General features: G+C 53.6%; 1 protein-coding gene across 3 annotated transcripts in view; it reads right to left on the bottom strand.

Moving 5' to 3' along the window:
• Positions 1–8,388: 8,388 nt before the first annotated feature.
• Positions 8,389–13,610, bottom strand: part of SHISA4 (shisa family member 4) — a 45,045-nt gene continuing 39,823 nt past the window's right edge. For all 3 annotated transcript variants that reach the window (XM_045015236.1, XM_045015235.1, XM_045015237.1), the window contains 2 exons: positions 12,989–13,168; positions 8,389–11,638 (listed from right to left, as the gene is read on the bottom strand). In XM_045015236.1, the coding sequence (XP_044871171.1) occupies positions 11,592–11,638; positions 12,989–13,168 (227 nt within the window). In that variant the 3' untranslated portion in view covers positions 8,389–11,591. The remainder of the gene's footprint in view (positions 11,639–12,988; positions 13,169–13,610) is intronic.

Here is a 13,610-nt window from a genome sequence, read left to right as displayed (position 1 = left end):
GTAATGGACTATAGCCCAGATCCACAAAGGTATCTAGGCTCCTACTTCAACTGACATCAATGGAAGTTAGGAGCCTAAATACCTGTGAGCATCTGGGTTGATGAGGCTGAGCTGTGGGCTGGGCACATCAGTGTATTAGGCCCCTAAATACTATTAAAATTTGGGCCTTGGGCTAGAACTGTCCCCTCTTTGCAGTCAATGCTTCTGCCCCCCACACAGTGAGATGTTGGGGGAAGATGGTCTTGTGGTTAAGGCAATGGACTTAGGAGAGACTCCTGGTATTGGCAGAGACTTGCTGGCTGACCTTACCCAAGTTGTTTAATATGTGCCTCAGTTTCTCCAGCTGCAGAGTGGACTTTTCAAAGGCCTGACTGGCCCATTTTTTGCTCATTGAGGGTTAGAATAGTGGTTGGAAAACAGGTCTTGCCCCCAGTGGAAAATTTTGATTTTCATTGGCAAACTAAACATTTTCAGCCAAACACTGAAAACTTCATTTTTTGTCCATTTTTAAATTTTTTTTTGATTTTTTCACTTTTTTGACAAAACTGAAAACTTGTGAGGGAAAAGGGACCCATTTTCCATCTGGGGAAAAGACTGGATGGAACATTTCCCCATCAGCCCTAACTAGGAGCTAGGGCTGGTTGCCTTGGTGCCAAGAAGCCTTTAGAGGAAGGGAGGAGACACCCCCCCCCCCCCAGACCATTCCCCCACTGCCTGGGGTGGCTGGGTAATCTGCAGGGAGCATGGGCCAGTGCTGTGCCCACCAGGGCTGAGGGGGCAGGGAGCTGGCAGGGAGTCCCGTGTGGGCAGCTGGCTGTGCAGCAGGACTCCTGCTCAAAGCTGAATCCTCTGCAAACAGGGCTGCAGTGGGAGCAGCCTCAAGGGCGCTGTGCCAGCCCAGGGGCCCACTTGGAGCTGCTCCACCGAGCAGCGCCTCCCCTTTCGCACCCACCAGGGAGCCTGCAGGGCAGGGAGCTGGTGCTGGAGCTGTCTCCAGAGGACTGCTAACAGCTTGGCTCCAGCAACTGCTGCACTCCATCCCTGGCCTCAACTCTGCCTGCTTTGACCAGGTCCTGGACTGCAGAGCTGCCCCCACCCCAGCTACAGGGATGCCAACATTGTATTTCAAAATTAAGGGACTGTTTTCTGAGCCCTCCTGCCCCATCTCTCCTCCCCATATTATTAATACTAAGCAGGACTCACCTGCATTAGCTGGTGGTATTTCTTCCTGCTTTGGGCAGCACTCAGCAACTCCTGAGATGAGTTTTCATCTAAAGAGATGAAAAAATCAGGGGTGTCCCTTGTAATAAGGAACTGTTGGGAAACCTAGCTCCAGCTCTGCTCCTGCTGGGAGCTGCAGTGGGGTGGTGGAACAGTGTCTCCTGCTCCTGAGGGCTGGGGCAGCATGGAGTCCCCTTCTCCAATCTCTGGGCTGTAAGACTCAGGCTCCCCTTCCCCCCAGGGCTGCTTCTAACTGGTAGCTGTGCCCATTTCAGCCCTTCCAGAGGCACGGGGCAGCCAGGAGAGGGCAGGGTCCCTCACTAGCTCTATTGTGGTGATAGCAGGAATTCACACGGGGTTGCAGGGCTGGCGCTCAGCATGTCCCAGGCCTCTTGCCCCTAGCTGGAACCAGAGAAGGTGATGCCTTCCAGCCCTGCTGGGGCCGAGCTGCTGAGCTGGGCTCATGGGTTCCACCACCCATGGGGAGTGGAGAGCACTGGTGACCGAGGAGCTGGGTCTCCTGTGCAGTAGCATGTTTACACTGGGCCTGCACCACACACAGCCCCTGGCTGGGCCCACTGCAGTCTTCTCTTGTACTGCAGGGTGCTGGTAACAGGCAAGGCAGTAAAACGGGCAAGCCTTCTCGATCAGCTCTGAGACCGCAGCAAGCCCACGGAGGGCTTGTTGGATAGTGGGACCGGTTGCCTGTCAGTCCTGAAGGTGCTGGCAATGCCTGTAGCACTGGCATCCTGCATGTGTGGCTATGCTGGCAGCTGGGGAGTCACCCAAACTCTGCAATTCCTGCATTTGCAAACATTGGAGCTGTGGGAATGAAACTCCTGTTGTGGGTGGCCAGTGTGCACTCTGGGCTGCTGCACCATGCGCCTGGGGCAGAACAGTTCTCTGCATGTCGGTGCTAGGGTTAGTGCTAGTGCTGGGGGCCTGGCTATGGACCAGTCCCCTCCCCTGTGCAATAGGGCAGCCTGCCCCATTAGTGCTCACAGACCATTCCCATTTGCTACAGTGAGTCATAAGAGGACAAAGACTGAGTCAAAGGCCTTGTCATTGGAGCAGATTGTGTCTTGATCCTGTGTTCAGCCCTGCATGTGAGCTAGAATCCCCCATTGTCTGCTCCTGGGGTCCAACCCTTGCCTGCTTGTTCACCTGCTGGGAGCGGAGAACCCTAGGCACTACTGCCCATTTGGTGCCATCCCCTCTTCCCATCCTTTGGTACAGCCGCAGGAAGCCTGTAATGTGCGGCTGTACTGCCATCAGGTGCGCACACTGAGCAGCAAGTAGTAGAGGGAGCACAAAGCCCTGGAGTGTGGGACACCTGTCCCGAGACCAAGATTCTGCTTCACTGCCTCTGCGGTGTCTTTGGGTGCAATGGAGAGCAAAGGCCCCGGGAGACTCCAAGGCTGGGTTGTCCAACACAGTGGACAGGGCTGGGCTGTAATGGACATAAAGGGGCTTCTTGTGCAAGGTCACAGACAGGCCACAGGACTCACTCTGGCTCTCAGCCTGACACTACAGCCCCAGCTGCTTACAGTCACCACGGGCAGGTTCCCTTGATGTTCTGGCCTGGACCCTGCTGTCATGGAAGGGACTGTAGGCTACCCAAGAGATGTGAGGCATGCACAGGCCTGCCTGACACAATCATAGAATATCAGGGTTGGAAGGGACCTCAGGAGGTCATCTAGTCCAACCCCCTGCTCAAAGCAGGACCAATCCCCAGACAGATTTTTACCCCAGTTCCTCAAATGGCCCTCTCAAGGACTGAACTCACAATCCTGGGTTTAGCAGGCCAATGCTCAAACCACTGAGCTATCCCTCCATAGGCCTGGGTTTATTCTTCCTTCTGCTCTCCCCTTTCCTTGTGCCAGCAGAAACTGCCCTGGTGGGTGCTTGCAGCTAGGGAAGCTGCTGCACAAGCCCCAAGCATCCCAGAAGCCACCCCCACTAACTCATTTGGCCTACTTCCTAGATTCCAAGGCCAGAAGGGACCACTGTGATCATCTAGTCTGACTTCCTGCATAGCACAGACCGGCAAACTTGATAGACTCAAGAAGCTCAATATATTTAGTTTAACAATGAGCATAAGGAGTGACTTGATTACAATTGCTAAATACATAGTTATTTACGACTGGGCTCTTTGATCTAGCAAAGGAAGGGATAACACAATCCAGTGTCTGCAAGTTTAAGCTAGACAAATTCAGGGTGGAAATAGGTGTACGTTTTTAACAGCATAATTAACCAGTGCAACAATTTGCTGCAGGGGTGTGGTGGCTTCTCCATCACTGACAATGTTTACATCAAGAAGGGATGTTTTTCTAACAGCTCTTCTCTAGGAATTCTTTGGGGCCGTTCTCTGGCCTGTGTTACAGGGATGGGCAGACTAGATGATCACAATGATCCATGGATCTTGGAATCCATGAATCTAAACTTACCCAAAATTGTGGTCTTGGTGATTTACAGCTTGGATGGCACAGCTGAAAGGCGCTAGAAACTCCCAAATCTGCACTGCACAAGACATGCTGCCTCCCCTTCCTTATCTGGGGGTTCATTCTGCACAGCAACATTACCCCTCACCCTGCTGAGGCTGCCAGCAAGGGGGCCTGTGCCAACTGGGACTGATTTTGCACCAGGCCTGTGAGCTCCAATAGCTTTTTGCTGTGGCCAGCTGTTCCCTGAACACTGAACTGAGACTTACCTAACAGCAGCCTGTGAGCAACCATCTACAGGGAATGCCTGATCACAGCAGGAGTGAAGCCATGGGAGTTCCTTCATAGCGCATCAAGTTAACGCCTAAGCTTTTCTCCAGTCCAGTAAATAGACTGTCTGCTCTTCTGTCTCACAGTAAGGCAAGTTTTCTGACTTGTCACTCTTGTAGCTCTACTCTGAACTCGTTCCAATTTGTCAACATCCCTTTAGAAATGTGGACATAATATCCAGTCCTGCTCTCACCAATGCCAAATTCCACTCCCTGCTCCTACTCTACATTCCTCTGCTTATCCAGCCAAGAATCATGTGACCCCCCTCTTAGCCACAGCATAGGCCTGGGAGCTCATGGTCAGTTGGGCCCAGGATCCCAAGGTCTTTCCAGAATCACTGCATTCCAGGATACCATTTCCCATCCTGTTTCTAGATTTAGGGACTTGCATTTGGCTGTATGAAATCATATGTTGTTCAAATGAGCCCAGCTGACCATGTGATCCACCTTGTTCTGTAGAATTGATCTGGCTCCATCGCTATTTACCTCTCCATTAATGTGTCTTCTGCAAAATTTACCTGCAGTGATTTCGTATTTTCTTTCAGATCATAGATACAAGTATTGACTAGCATTGGGCTGAGACCCAAACCTTGTGGGACCCCACTAATTGCTGATTCCCCATTAACAATCACTGGATTGTGAGATTTCTCAGCAGCCACTTTTTGAATCTATTAAGTATGGGCCATATTGATTTTGAATGCTGCTGACTGTTGTGTGGTACTAAGACATATGCCATAGGCCATCCAATTACCTTAGCGACCAGACTAACTTGTCAAACAATGATATCAAGTTCATTTGACAAGATCTATTTTCTATGGCACTGTATGGCTCCAGTATTTCTATCTTTCATCTCTTTACTGATGGAGTCCCATATCAACAATTATTTTACCCAGGATCAATCTCAGGCTAATAGGCTTCTAATTAGACAGATCCTTTGGTTCACCCTTTTTAAGGTATGGAAAACTTGCCTCACAGTGAGACTCCGGGAGTTCACTCTATTTAACTTAGCCAAGAGAAAGTGAAGAGGGCCCAGATCCACAAAGGTATTTGATTTCAATGGAAGTTTGGAGCCTAAATACCCTTCTGTATTTGGGCCCTCTTCACTGGGAACAGGGGGCAGTCACCTGGGCTTCTCAGCTACCCGCAGGGGGCAGCCACCCGGGCTTCTTGGCTCCCTGAGCAAGGAGCTGGGGCAGGAGGCAGCAGCCCGTCTGGGAGCTTGGGGGCAGCCGGGTTCCCAGCAGGGAGCATGGGCAGCAGCCTGGCTCGGAGAGGGGAGCTGGGATGGGGGTGGGGGGGGGTAGCTGGAGCCTACCACTGGCCTGGGCTTTCTTGTCAATTTCACTGCTCCAGCATAGAGACATGAAATTGGCAATGACAGCCAACAGCCGATGTAATGCTGTGTGTACAATGTGTCGCTGTAACTACACCAACATAAGCCATGCGCCTCTCGAGGTGGTGCCATTATGTCGGTGTAGTAGGGCACTTACATTGGTGGGAGCAAGGCTGTGGTGTGTACGCTGCCATAATTAGGTTGACATAAAGTTGCCTTATGTCAACCTACCTGTAGTGTAGACCAGGCCTAAGGCTAAGCATCTGGATGTCGGTCTCCCGTCTAAGGCCCGGTGTTATCCATGACCCACGGGAAGACAGGTGCTTCTCCACCTAACTCTCCTGTGGGGCCTGATCAGGGAGGCGTGCTCAGAGACCACCTAATGGATCGGGCCCCATTCAAAAGCTGTCAGCAGGAGGTGGTGCTGATCACTGTTAGTCCAGTGATCAGAGCACTCACCTGGGATGTGGGAAACCCAAGGTCAATTGCCTCCCTCCCTCCACCTAAGGGGGAGAAAGGATTTGAACAGGGGGTTCCCACACCTCTTAGGTGACTTCTACAGCCACTGGTCTAAAAGTTCTAAGATGGCCACCTCCTCCTCCAGCGTGAGGCAGGCACTTGGTACATTCCCACGAGAAACGCCTGGCTCCAGCAGAGGGTTCCTGGCAGGAGCACTGGAAGCTCCCTAGAAGTGGGGAGCCACTGGTGGCTGGACCGTGGCCCCGCACCCATGGTCCACTCATGCTCGGCCCTGAGGCCCTGCTCCTGCTTGGCCTCTTCCCCCAAGGCTCCACCCCCACTCTGCCTTTTCCCTCCCCTACTCTGGCCCTCCCTCCCAAGACCCCACACCCACTCTGCCTCTTCCTGCCATCATTCCACCTCTTCTTAGCTCAGTGGTTTGAGCATTGGCTTGCTAAATCCAGGGTTGTGAGTTCAATCCTTGAGGGAGCCAGTTAGGAATCTGGTGCAAAAATCATCCTGCTAGTGAAGGCAGGAGGCTGGACTCGATGACCTTTCAAGATCCCTTCCAGTTGTAGAAGATTGGTATATCTCCAATTACTACCTCTTCTCCCTGAGACCCTGCCCACCGCTCACTCCTCTCCGCCCCATCCCCCCCTGTTCTGGTGCCCTTGGTTCCTAGATGAGAATTGCTGGCACGGCTACGTGCTTCCCTGCAGCCTGGACTCAGATGCCAAACTCCCAGAGGGGGCAGGGCTTAGCACACCCCTTTTCCTCAGATCGCCTGGGGGCTAGCATAGGTGGCCAGTGTGCTGGCTTGTGTGCATGGCATTCTAAGGGTATGTCTACACTATAGCTAGCCACTCACGGCTGGCCCCTGACAGCTGCCTCGGGCAAAGGGGCTGGTTCATTGTGATGTAGGCATTTGGGCTTGGGCTGGGGCCCAGGCGCCAGGACCCTGTGAGTTGGGGGTCCCAGAACATCTGCTCCACAATTACACAACCCCTTAACCCAGCCCAGCAAGCCTGAGGTAGCTGGTAGGGGCCAGCCTGGGGTGTCTAACTGCAGAGTAGACATACCATAAGGCACCTAGCTCTCCCCATTCATTGCATAGGGAGCCTAGACACCTATCTATGGCTTTGTTGATCCCAGTGGATAAGAACCAATATGGGCCGTAGATTTCTGATGATAGAGGGCTCTTTAATATAGCAGGCAAAAGCAGTACAAGATTAAGTGTCTGGAAGCTGAAGTTAGACAAATGCAAAGGGCTTAAGGGTCATGGTGGAAACCAGCAGACCGTGAGCACCCAGACCTGCGAGAGCAATGCTGTGGCTAAAAGGAATCACATGACCGTGGGATTTGTCCATGGGCATACTGAGCAGGAGTGGGAAGGTGTGTCTCAGTACAGTTCTGGAGAGACCTTACTGCATTCACCCTTCAAAAAGGATGTTGAAACATTGGAAAGGGATCAGCAAAGAGCTCCAAGGAAGATTCCAGGTCTGGAAAACCTGCATCACAGTTAGAGCTCTATCTATTTAGTTTACTGAAGAGAAGTTTAAGAGGTGACTTGATTGCTTTCTGTAAGTGCCAGCATAGGGAGATTTCTGACACTAGAGGGCTGGTCAACCCAGCACACAAAGACCCAAGAGCCAGTGGTTGGAAGGTGAAGCTGTAAAGGAGGCACACGTTTTAACAATGAGAGCAATTAATCTTTGGAACAACTCACCTAGAGCTGTGGTGGAGTCTCCTCACTTGGTGTTTTTAAATCAAGTGTGGGTATCTTTCTAACATAGGGGTTCTCAAACTGGGGGTCGGGACCCCTCAGGAGGTCGCAAGGTTATTACATGGGGGGTCATGAGCTGTCAGCCTCCAGCCTAAACCCCGCTCTGCCTCCAGCATTTATAATGGCGTTAAATATATTTTTAAAGTGTTTTTAATTTATGGGGGGGGCGCACTTGGAGGCTTGCTATGTGAAAGGGGTCACCAGAAGAAACATTTGAGAACCATTGATCTAACAGAACTGCTCTAGCTCAGTGGCTCCCTAACTGGGATATGAGCTCCATGTGGCATTCATTCACTTCACAACAATCTTTAAGAATCAGTGCAGTTGAGGAACCGCTGCTAGCTCTTCCACAAGATAAAGTCTCACCGCAGGATTTACTGGGTGAAATTTGATGGTCCATGTTATATGCAGGAGGTCAGACAACATGCAGTCACTGCTGGCCTACATTTCATCCAACTGCGGGGGCCAGCTTGTACGGATGCAAGGGCAGTGGTGCAGATGTGAGCCCATCCCCCAGAGGGTAGTTGTGGAGACACACACCGCCAGCTTGATGCTGCTGCCTCTGGCATCTGGGAGTGTGTGATACATGGGGGGGCATATGGCAGACAGGTATCAGCCCCACACACATTCGCCAAATTCATTATGAAGTGGTTTTGTTGCTTTCACATAAGAGACTACTAGGGTTATTATCTGTCAGTAGCCCCTGGAGCCCTGCAGAGTGCCACGTGCTGCACAGACACATGGTTCACAGTTCATGGAGGATAGGTCCATCAATGGCTATTAGCCAGGATGGGCTGGAATGGTGTCCCTAGCCTGTGTTTGCCAGAATCAAGGAATGGGTGACAGGGGGTGGATCACTTGATGATTACCTGTTCTGGTCATTCCCTCTGGGGCACCTGGCATTGGCTACTGTCAGAAGACAGAATACTGGGCTAGATGGACCTTTGACCTGACCCAGCATGGCCTTTCTTGTGTTCTTATAGTGAGTGGCAGGGCCTGCCCCAAAGAGCTTACAGTCTCAACAGACAAGACAAATGGGGATGGGGAAACAGGCATAGAGATTTGCTCAAAGTCATACAACAAGGCAATGGCAGAGCTGGAAATAGAACCCTCGTGTGCTATTGTGTCCTGTCCACCACACTATGCTGTCTCCCATCAGTGGGGTCCTGCTGTGCCCCCCAAGGTGACTGTGTTAAGAAGACAATGGGATCCCTGAGATGACTAACCTGAAGTGTTTGAATCAGCCCCGTTGCTATGGGAGGAGGAAAGAGGCTTTCCTGCCCAGCTCGAAGGCCCAGGGACAGCAGGACAGAGCTTGGCTGACTCTGCCAGAGCCTGACAGCACCCTCACACACCCTCACACCACAGGGGAGCCCAAGAGAGGTGACTCCCTGATGTGCCATGCCTAGCCCTGCTGGAGTGACGCCCTGTGCACAGGGAGGCAGGTGTAGGAGCACTCTGCCTGCTCAGGATGCTCACGCTGGAATTTGCCTCCTGAGCAGCTGAGGGCAGAGACATTGACTGTGTCCCCCTGAGGGCTTGTTGTCATGGACTATGTAAAAGAAACTCACCCTTCCAGCTGAGCTCTTGTCACACCCCATAGTGCAGCCTCCTCCCCTCAGTCAGAGGGCCTTGGAGGCCAAGAGTCTGTCCCTGCTCCTTGCTCAGTGGCTGGGATGTTTGATGGTACCCGAAGCCAGGCTGAATATGGTCCCTGCCCCTGCCAGGCCTCACCCTGCACTCTTCAAGTCCCAGAACACAGAAGGCGTTTACCTATGAACAGGTTTAATCAGGTTTTTAGTGCACACTGATGGACACACTTGTCATTCCAGCTATGACAGCACAGCAGTGGCTGCTGCACGGCTCCGGGCAGCAGGAGGCGGGTGCATGGCTGGAGCAGGAGGCCACCACACATAGGGTGATGAGGCAGCTCACCTCCTGCCTCCAAGCCTTACTCCTGCCTCTTGGGGAAAAGCAAAATCTGGGCTTCAGTGCAGGCGTCAGGGAGGGGAAATCCCCAGGGCAGTATCGCACAGTTGGCCAGGTGACTTTCCTTTGAAGCACCAAACACCAGCTGTTGGCAGAGGTGAGCCAGCAGCCTAGACAGGCTGAGTCTGAGGTGGCAGGGCACAGGCCAGAGGGGCCAGCAGGTCTGACTTAACAGAGCAGGGTCTAGGGCAGGACAGGCCGGACCACTGATCAAATCTTGCGCACCTAGCTTCCCAGTGACCTGGCCATGGCCCCAGGCTGCCCAACTGTCCTAGAGGCCCTCCTGTCTCCCCCAGGGAAAGGGCAGTAAACAGCCTCAAATACTGTACTGAAGTGAACTAGGAGGAGCAATGACCCCAAATGACCCTGGCCAGCTGGGCAGGGACCCCACAGTCAGTGCCCTGGCACTACAGACAAGGTGAGAACTGATCTCTGTTACCCATTTCCAGGGATCCCAATGCACCTGGGGAAGGGTCAGTCACAGGTTTGTCCACTTGTAGAGCAGGGAAAGTAGGAGAGGAAGAGACAGGCTGGGAAGCCAACCCGGCCTGCAGGGGAGGAGGCAGAGTTTCCCTCTGCCCTGCCATGTGCATGGGGGTGGGATCTCTAGTCTGAGGGTCAGGAAGGGTGGCACTGATCAGAGGTGGTGAGATGGTGTTTCTCCAAGGAAATTCCCACTCCAGCTCTGGGGGATTCCTGTGAAGCTTGAGTGTAAGCTCCCGTGCCGCTACCCCCATGAGCCACCTGGACGCAGTGAGCCCCTAACTTTGCCACTGCTCCCTGGGAGCAGCATGGTGCAAGCGGGGGCCCTCTTGGCCAGTGAACAGAGGATGCAATAGCATGGGGGCTGCGGCTCACCTGCGAGAGCAATGGTCACACTTGCTTTGTGGGGCTGAGCTGCGTGATGCTGGCCAGATGCCAGATGGAAGCAGGAGCCTCCTGCCATTCAGGGGCCCTGAGAGGAGCCCCACTGGGCTTGGCAAGTGATCCTGGACACCCAAGTGCAGTGCGGGGCCATCCGCTGTTAGTGTGCTATGCCCGGCCCCATACAGGCTGCAATGGCAGCTCCTAATGTGATGTTTCTCCTTTGGGAGGACACCCACTGGGAGCAACGAGCCGTACCAGGCCCCACTGAGCAACAGAACTGTGGGTGCCTGCCAAGTGGCACCCTGCTCTGCCCCAGTGCCTGCAGCTCGCACCTGTCCTGCTGCAGCTGCAAATGGACAGGGCCCTTGTGCTAGGTTTGGAGAAATTGCACCATGCCACAGGAGGTGCTGGCTAGGAGCCCCCCAGACCTTGGTTCCATGGCAATCGTTCTCAGGCTAACCTGCCCCTTGGGAAGGGCTGGCCTCTGCCAGGAGGACAAGGGGCCCAAGGTCACACCAGGGTCACACCAACAGGGCACTGCTCCCCCTCACAATTGGGCTATTGAGATCTCGGTGCCTGTGAGCACTGAGCTCAGGTGGAGCCTTTGCAGAGGCGGCTTCAGCAGAGGGAACTCGTCCCACAAAGGAGCCAGTGTCTGGCTGCACAAGAGCTTCCTTTGTGCTCATGTTGTGTATTTTGGTCCCTCAGAACTCAGCCTCCCTCACTAAGGCCAGACAGAGCTGTGACAGAAATGGCTCAGGGACTGCAGGGGTGCCCCACTTGGCACATCCTGGGGTACCCCACTTGGCATGCCCAGGGGACTGTGGGGGTACCCCATTCAGTACGCCCTGGAGAGAGACACTTATCATGCCCAAGGGACTTCAGGGGGACCCCATTTGGCATGCCCTGGGGGGACCCACTTGTCATACCCAGGGGACCACAGGGGGACTCTAATCGGCATGGTCCCTCAGTGAAGCAGGCAGGAGAGGGCAGAGGGTGTACTGCACCGCTTTGCTGAGGGAGAAGGTGGCAATGGCTAGTCTGGGACCAGGCACGGGGTGTCTGAGGTTCACAGGAGTCACAATGCAGCAGAGAAGCCCACAGCAGGGGCTCATAAGCTCACAGTCCAGGGCACAAGGCGCTGACTCTGCAGTCTCTCTGGGGTCTCCTCAGGCTCCAGGGTAGGTGGGCTGTGGTGGGAGATAGGGTGGGGGTGCTGTGGAGGAAAGAGATGGAGAGCGTCATTCAGCAGAGCCAAGTGCAGCGAGTGCCAGGATCAGAAGGCTCCCACATGCCGCAGGTTTTTGGGATAACATGAGTGGGTGAGGCTGCAGCACACCCAGCCAATACACTCAGGGACCTGCTGCTATGACCAGCTGAGGGCAAGCTGAAGGCTCATAAACTGTCCCAAGAACTGATAACAATAAATGCTGATGGGAAAAGTTGCAGAGGTGAGACCGAAGAGGGATTTTCGGGGGAAGCTGCCTTCTGAAACACTGGCGGACTGAAAAACAGGAGATGGGGAAGAAGCAAGCTTCACTGTCACAGCTGCCACCCCGGACCCCAGATCTTCTTCTGCCTAACCCTGAGAGATGTCCTGACCAGACCAGGCCAGAGGGTGCGGGGGCCCTGATGACACCAGTACTGGCTCAGGCTCAAGGGGCTCAGGCTGAGGGGTTGTAACCGCAGTACAGACATTCGGGCTCAGGCTGGAACCCAGGCTCTAGGACCCTGCAAGGTGGGAGGGTCCCAGGGCTCAGGCTGCAGCCTAAGCCTGAATATCTATGCCAGAGTGGCTGATCAGAGCGTGCGCTGGGCCTGGGTTTTCCAGCACTGTCGTAGCAAGTGAGAGCCAACCCCAGAGACAGAAGCTGCATTTCCTCTTCTAGCTGTTCGGTTCTTTTCCCACTTCTCTGTGTTTTTCTTGGTTCGTCTGCTATGATGCGGGATCAGACTTTAACAGCAGAAGCAATGACAGCTCCAGCCCAGTAACTTCTCTTTAACCCAAACAGATGGTTATTACCCACTCTGATACCATCTAAAAGACTGTCAGAGTCAGACAAGGGCTTTTTCCTTTCAAGACTCTCCAGCTAAAGGGACAGGGAATGAGAGAGGCTGTTACAACACAAGCCTTTCACTGGTTTTCCTTCTGTTCTGTCTCTTTACTGAAGTGTTAATGTGTAATGGGGGTTTGGTGTGGGACTGAGCAGGCTGAGGTCTCTATGTACCAAACCCTGGACCTTGGTAAACCCTGGTTAAAGTTGGATGGTGACAGGGTCATGTTAATGCCTATGACACTTTGGGACCCTTTCTTCCATCTCAAAGAATACAAACAACCCCTCCCCTCCCGACCCAGAGAACAATGAACCCCCACTCCCTATGGAACCTGCTGGGTCCTGAGCCCTTCTGAGAATATGGCTGTGAGTACTGGATCTCAGGGCAGAGGATACAGACTGTCCCCTAAGCGATTGGTGTTGGAGGAGACCCCAGGGCTCCTAGTTTTGGAGGGACACAATTCTGTAAAGAAGAGAGCTTCAAGCAGTATTGTGGTTCCTGCTGCTCTTACCTGTTGGGTTGTACAGCGGGGGCCCTGCTGGGTACATCGGATACTGTGCAGCTGGGGCAGTGGGTGGATACATGGCCATGGGGGCAAAGCCTGGCTGGGGGGGTGCAGGTCCTGCTTTGGGATCCACAGGGTAGGTGAATGACGGCTGAGCTGGGTAGCTGGACAACGGGATCTCTTGGCCTGTGTGAAAAAGACAAGGTTTGCGCTTCAAGCCCCAGAGTGTGCACTGACATTCTCCTGCCGCAGAGCAGGGGCACTCTGCAGCAAATACCCCCTCCCCATCCCCTTTTGAGACGCCTTCAGCAGGCTTTCTCCAAGCCAGCCCCCAAAGTACCTCAGAGCCTCCGAAATGCTCCAGGCCCTCTGACAAACTTCCAGCAGACCCCCACCCCAAGACTCCACCACAGAGAGATCCCACCAGGCCACCCCAGATACCCCCATTGCAAGAGAATCTGCATCAAACAGCTCCCTGAGACACTCAAGCTCCTGCGGACCATTCCATTTTGGGGCAAAAATCTGTCTGGGGATTGGTCCTGCTTTGAGCAGGGGGTTGGACTAGATGACCTCCTGAGGTCCCTTCCAACCCTGATATTCTATGATTCTATGCTTCCACGCCTGCAGC

Source organism: Mauremys mutica, chromosome 4 (assembly GCF_020497125.1).
Source record: "Mauremys mutica isolate MM-2020 ecotype Southern chromosome 4, ASM2049712v1, whole genome shotgun sequence".
Lineage (NCBI taxonomy): Eukaryota > Metazoa > Chordata > Testudines > Geoemydidae > Mauremys > Mauremys mutica.
This window is presented reverse-complemented; position numbering and strand designations above follow the sequence as displayed.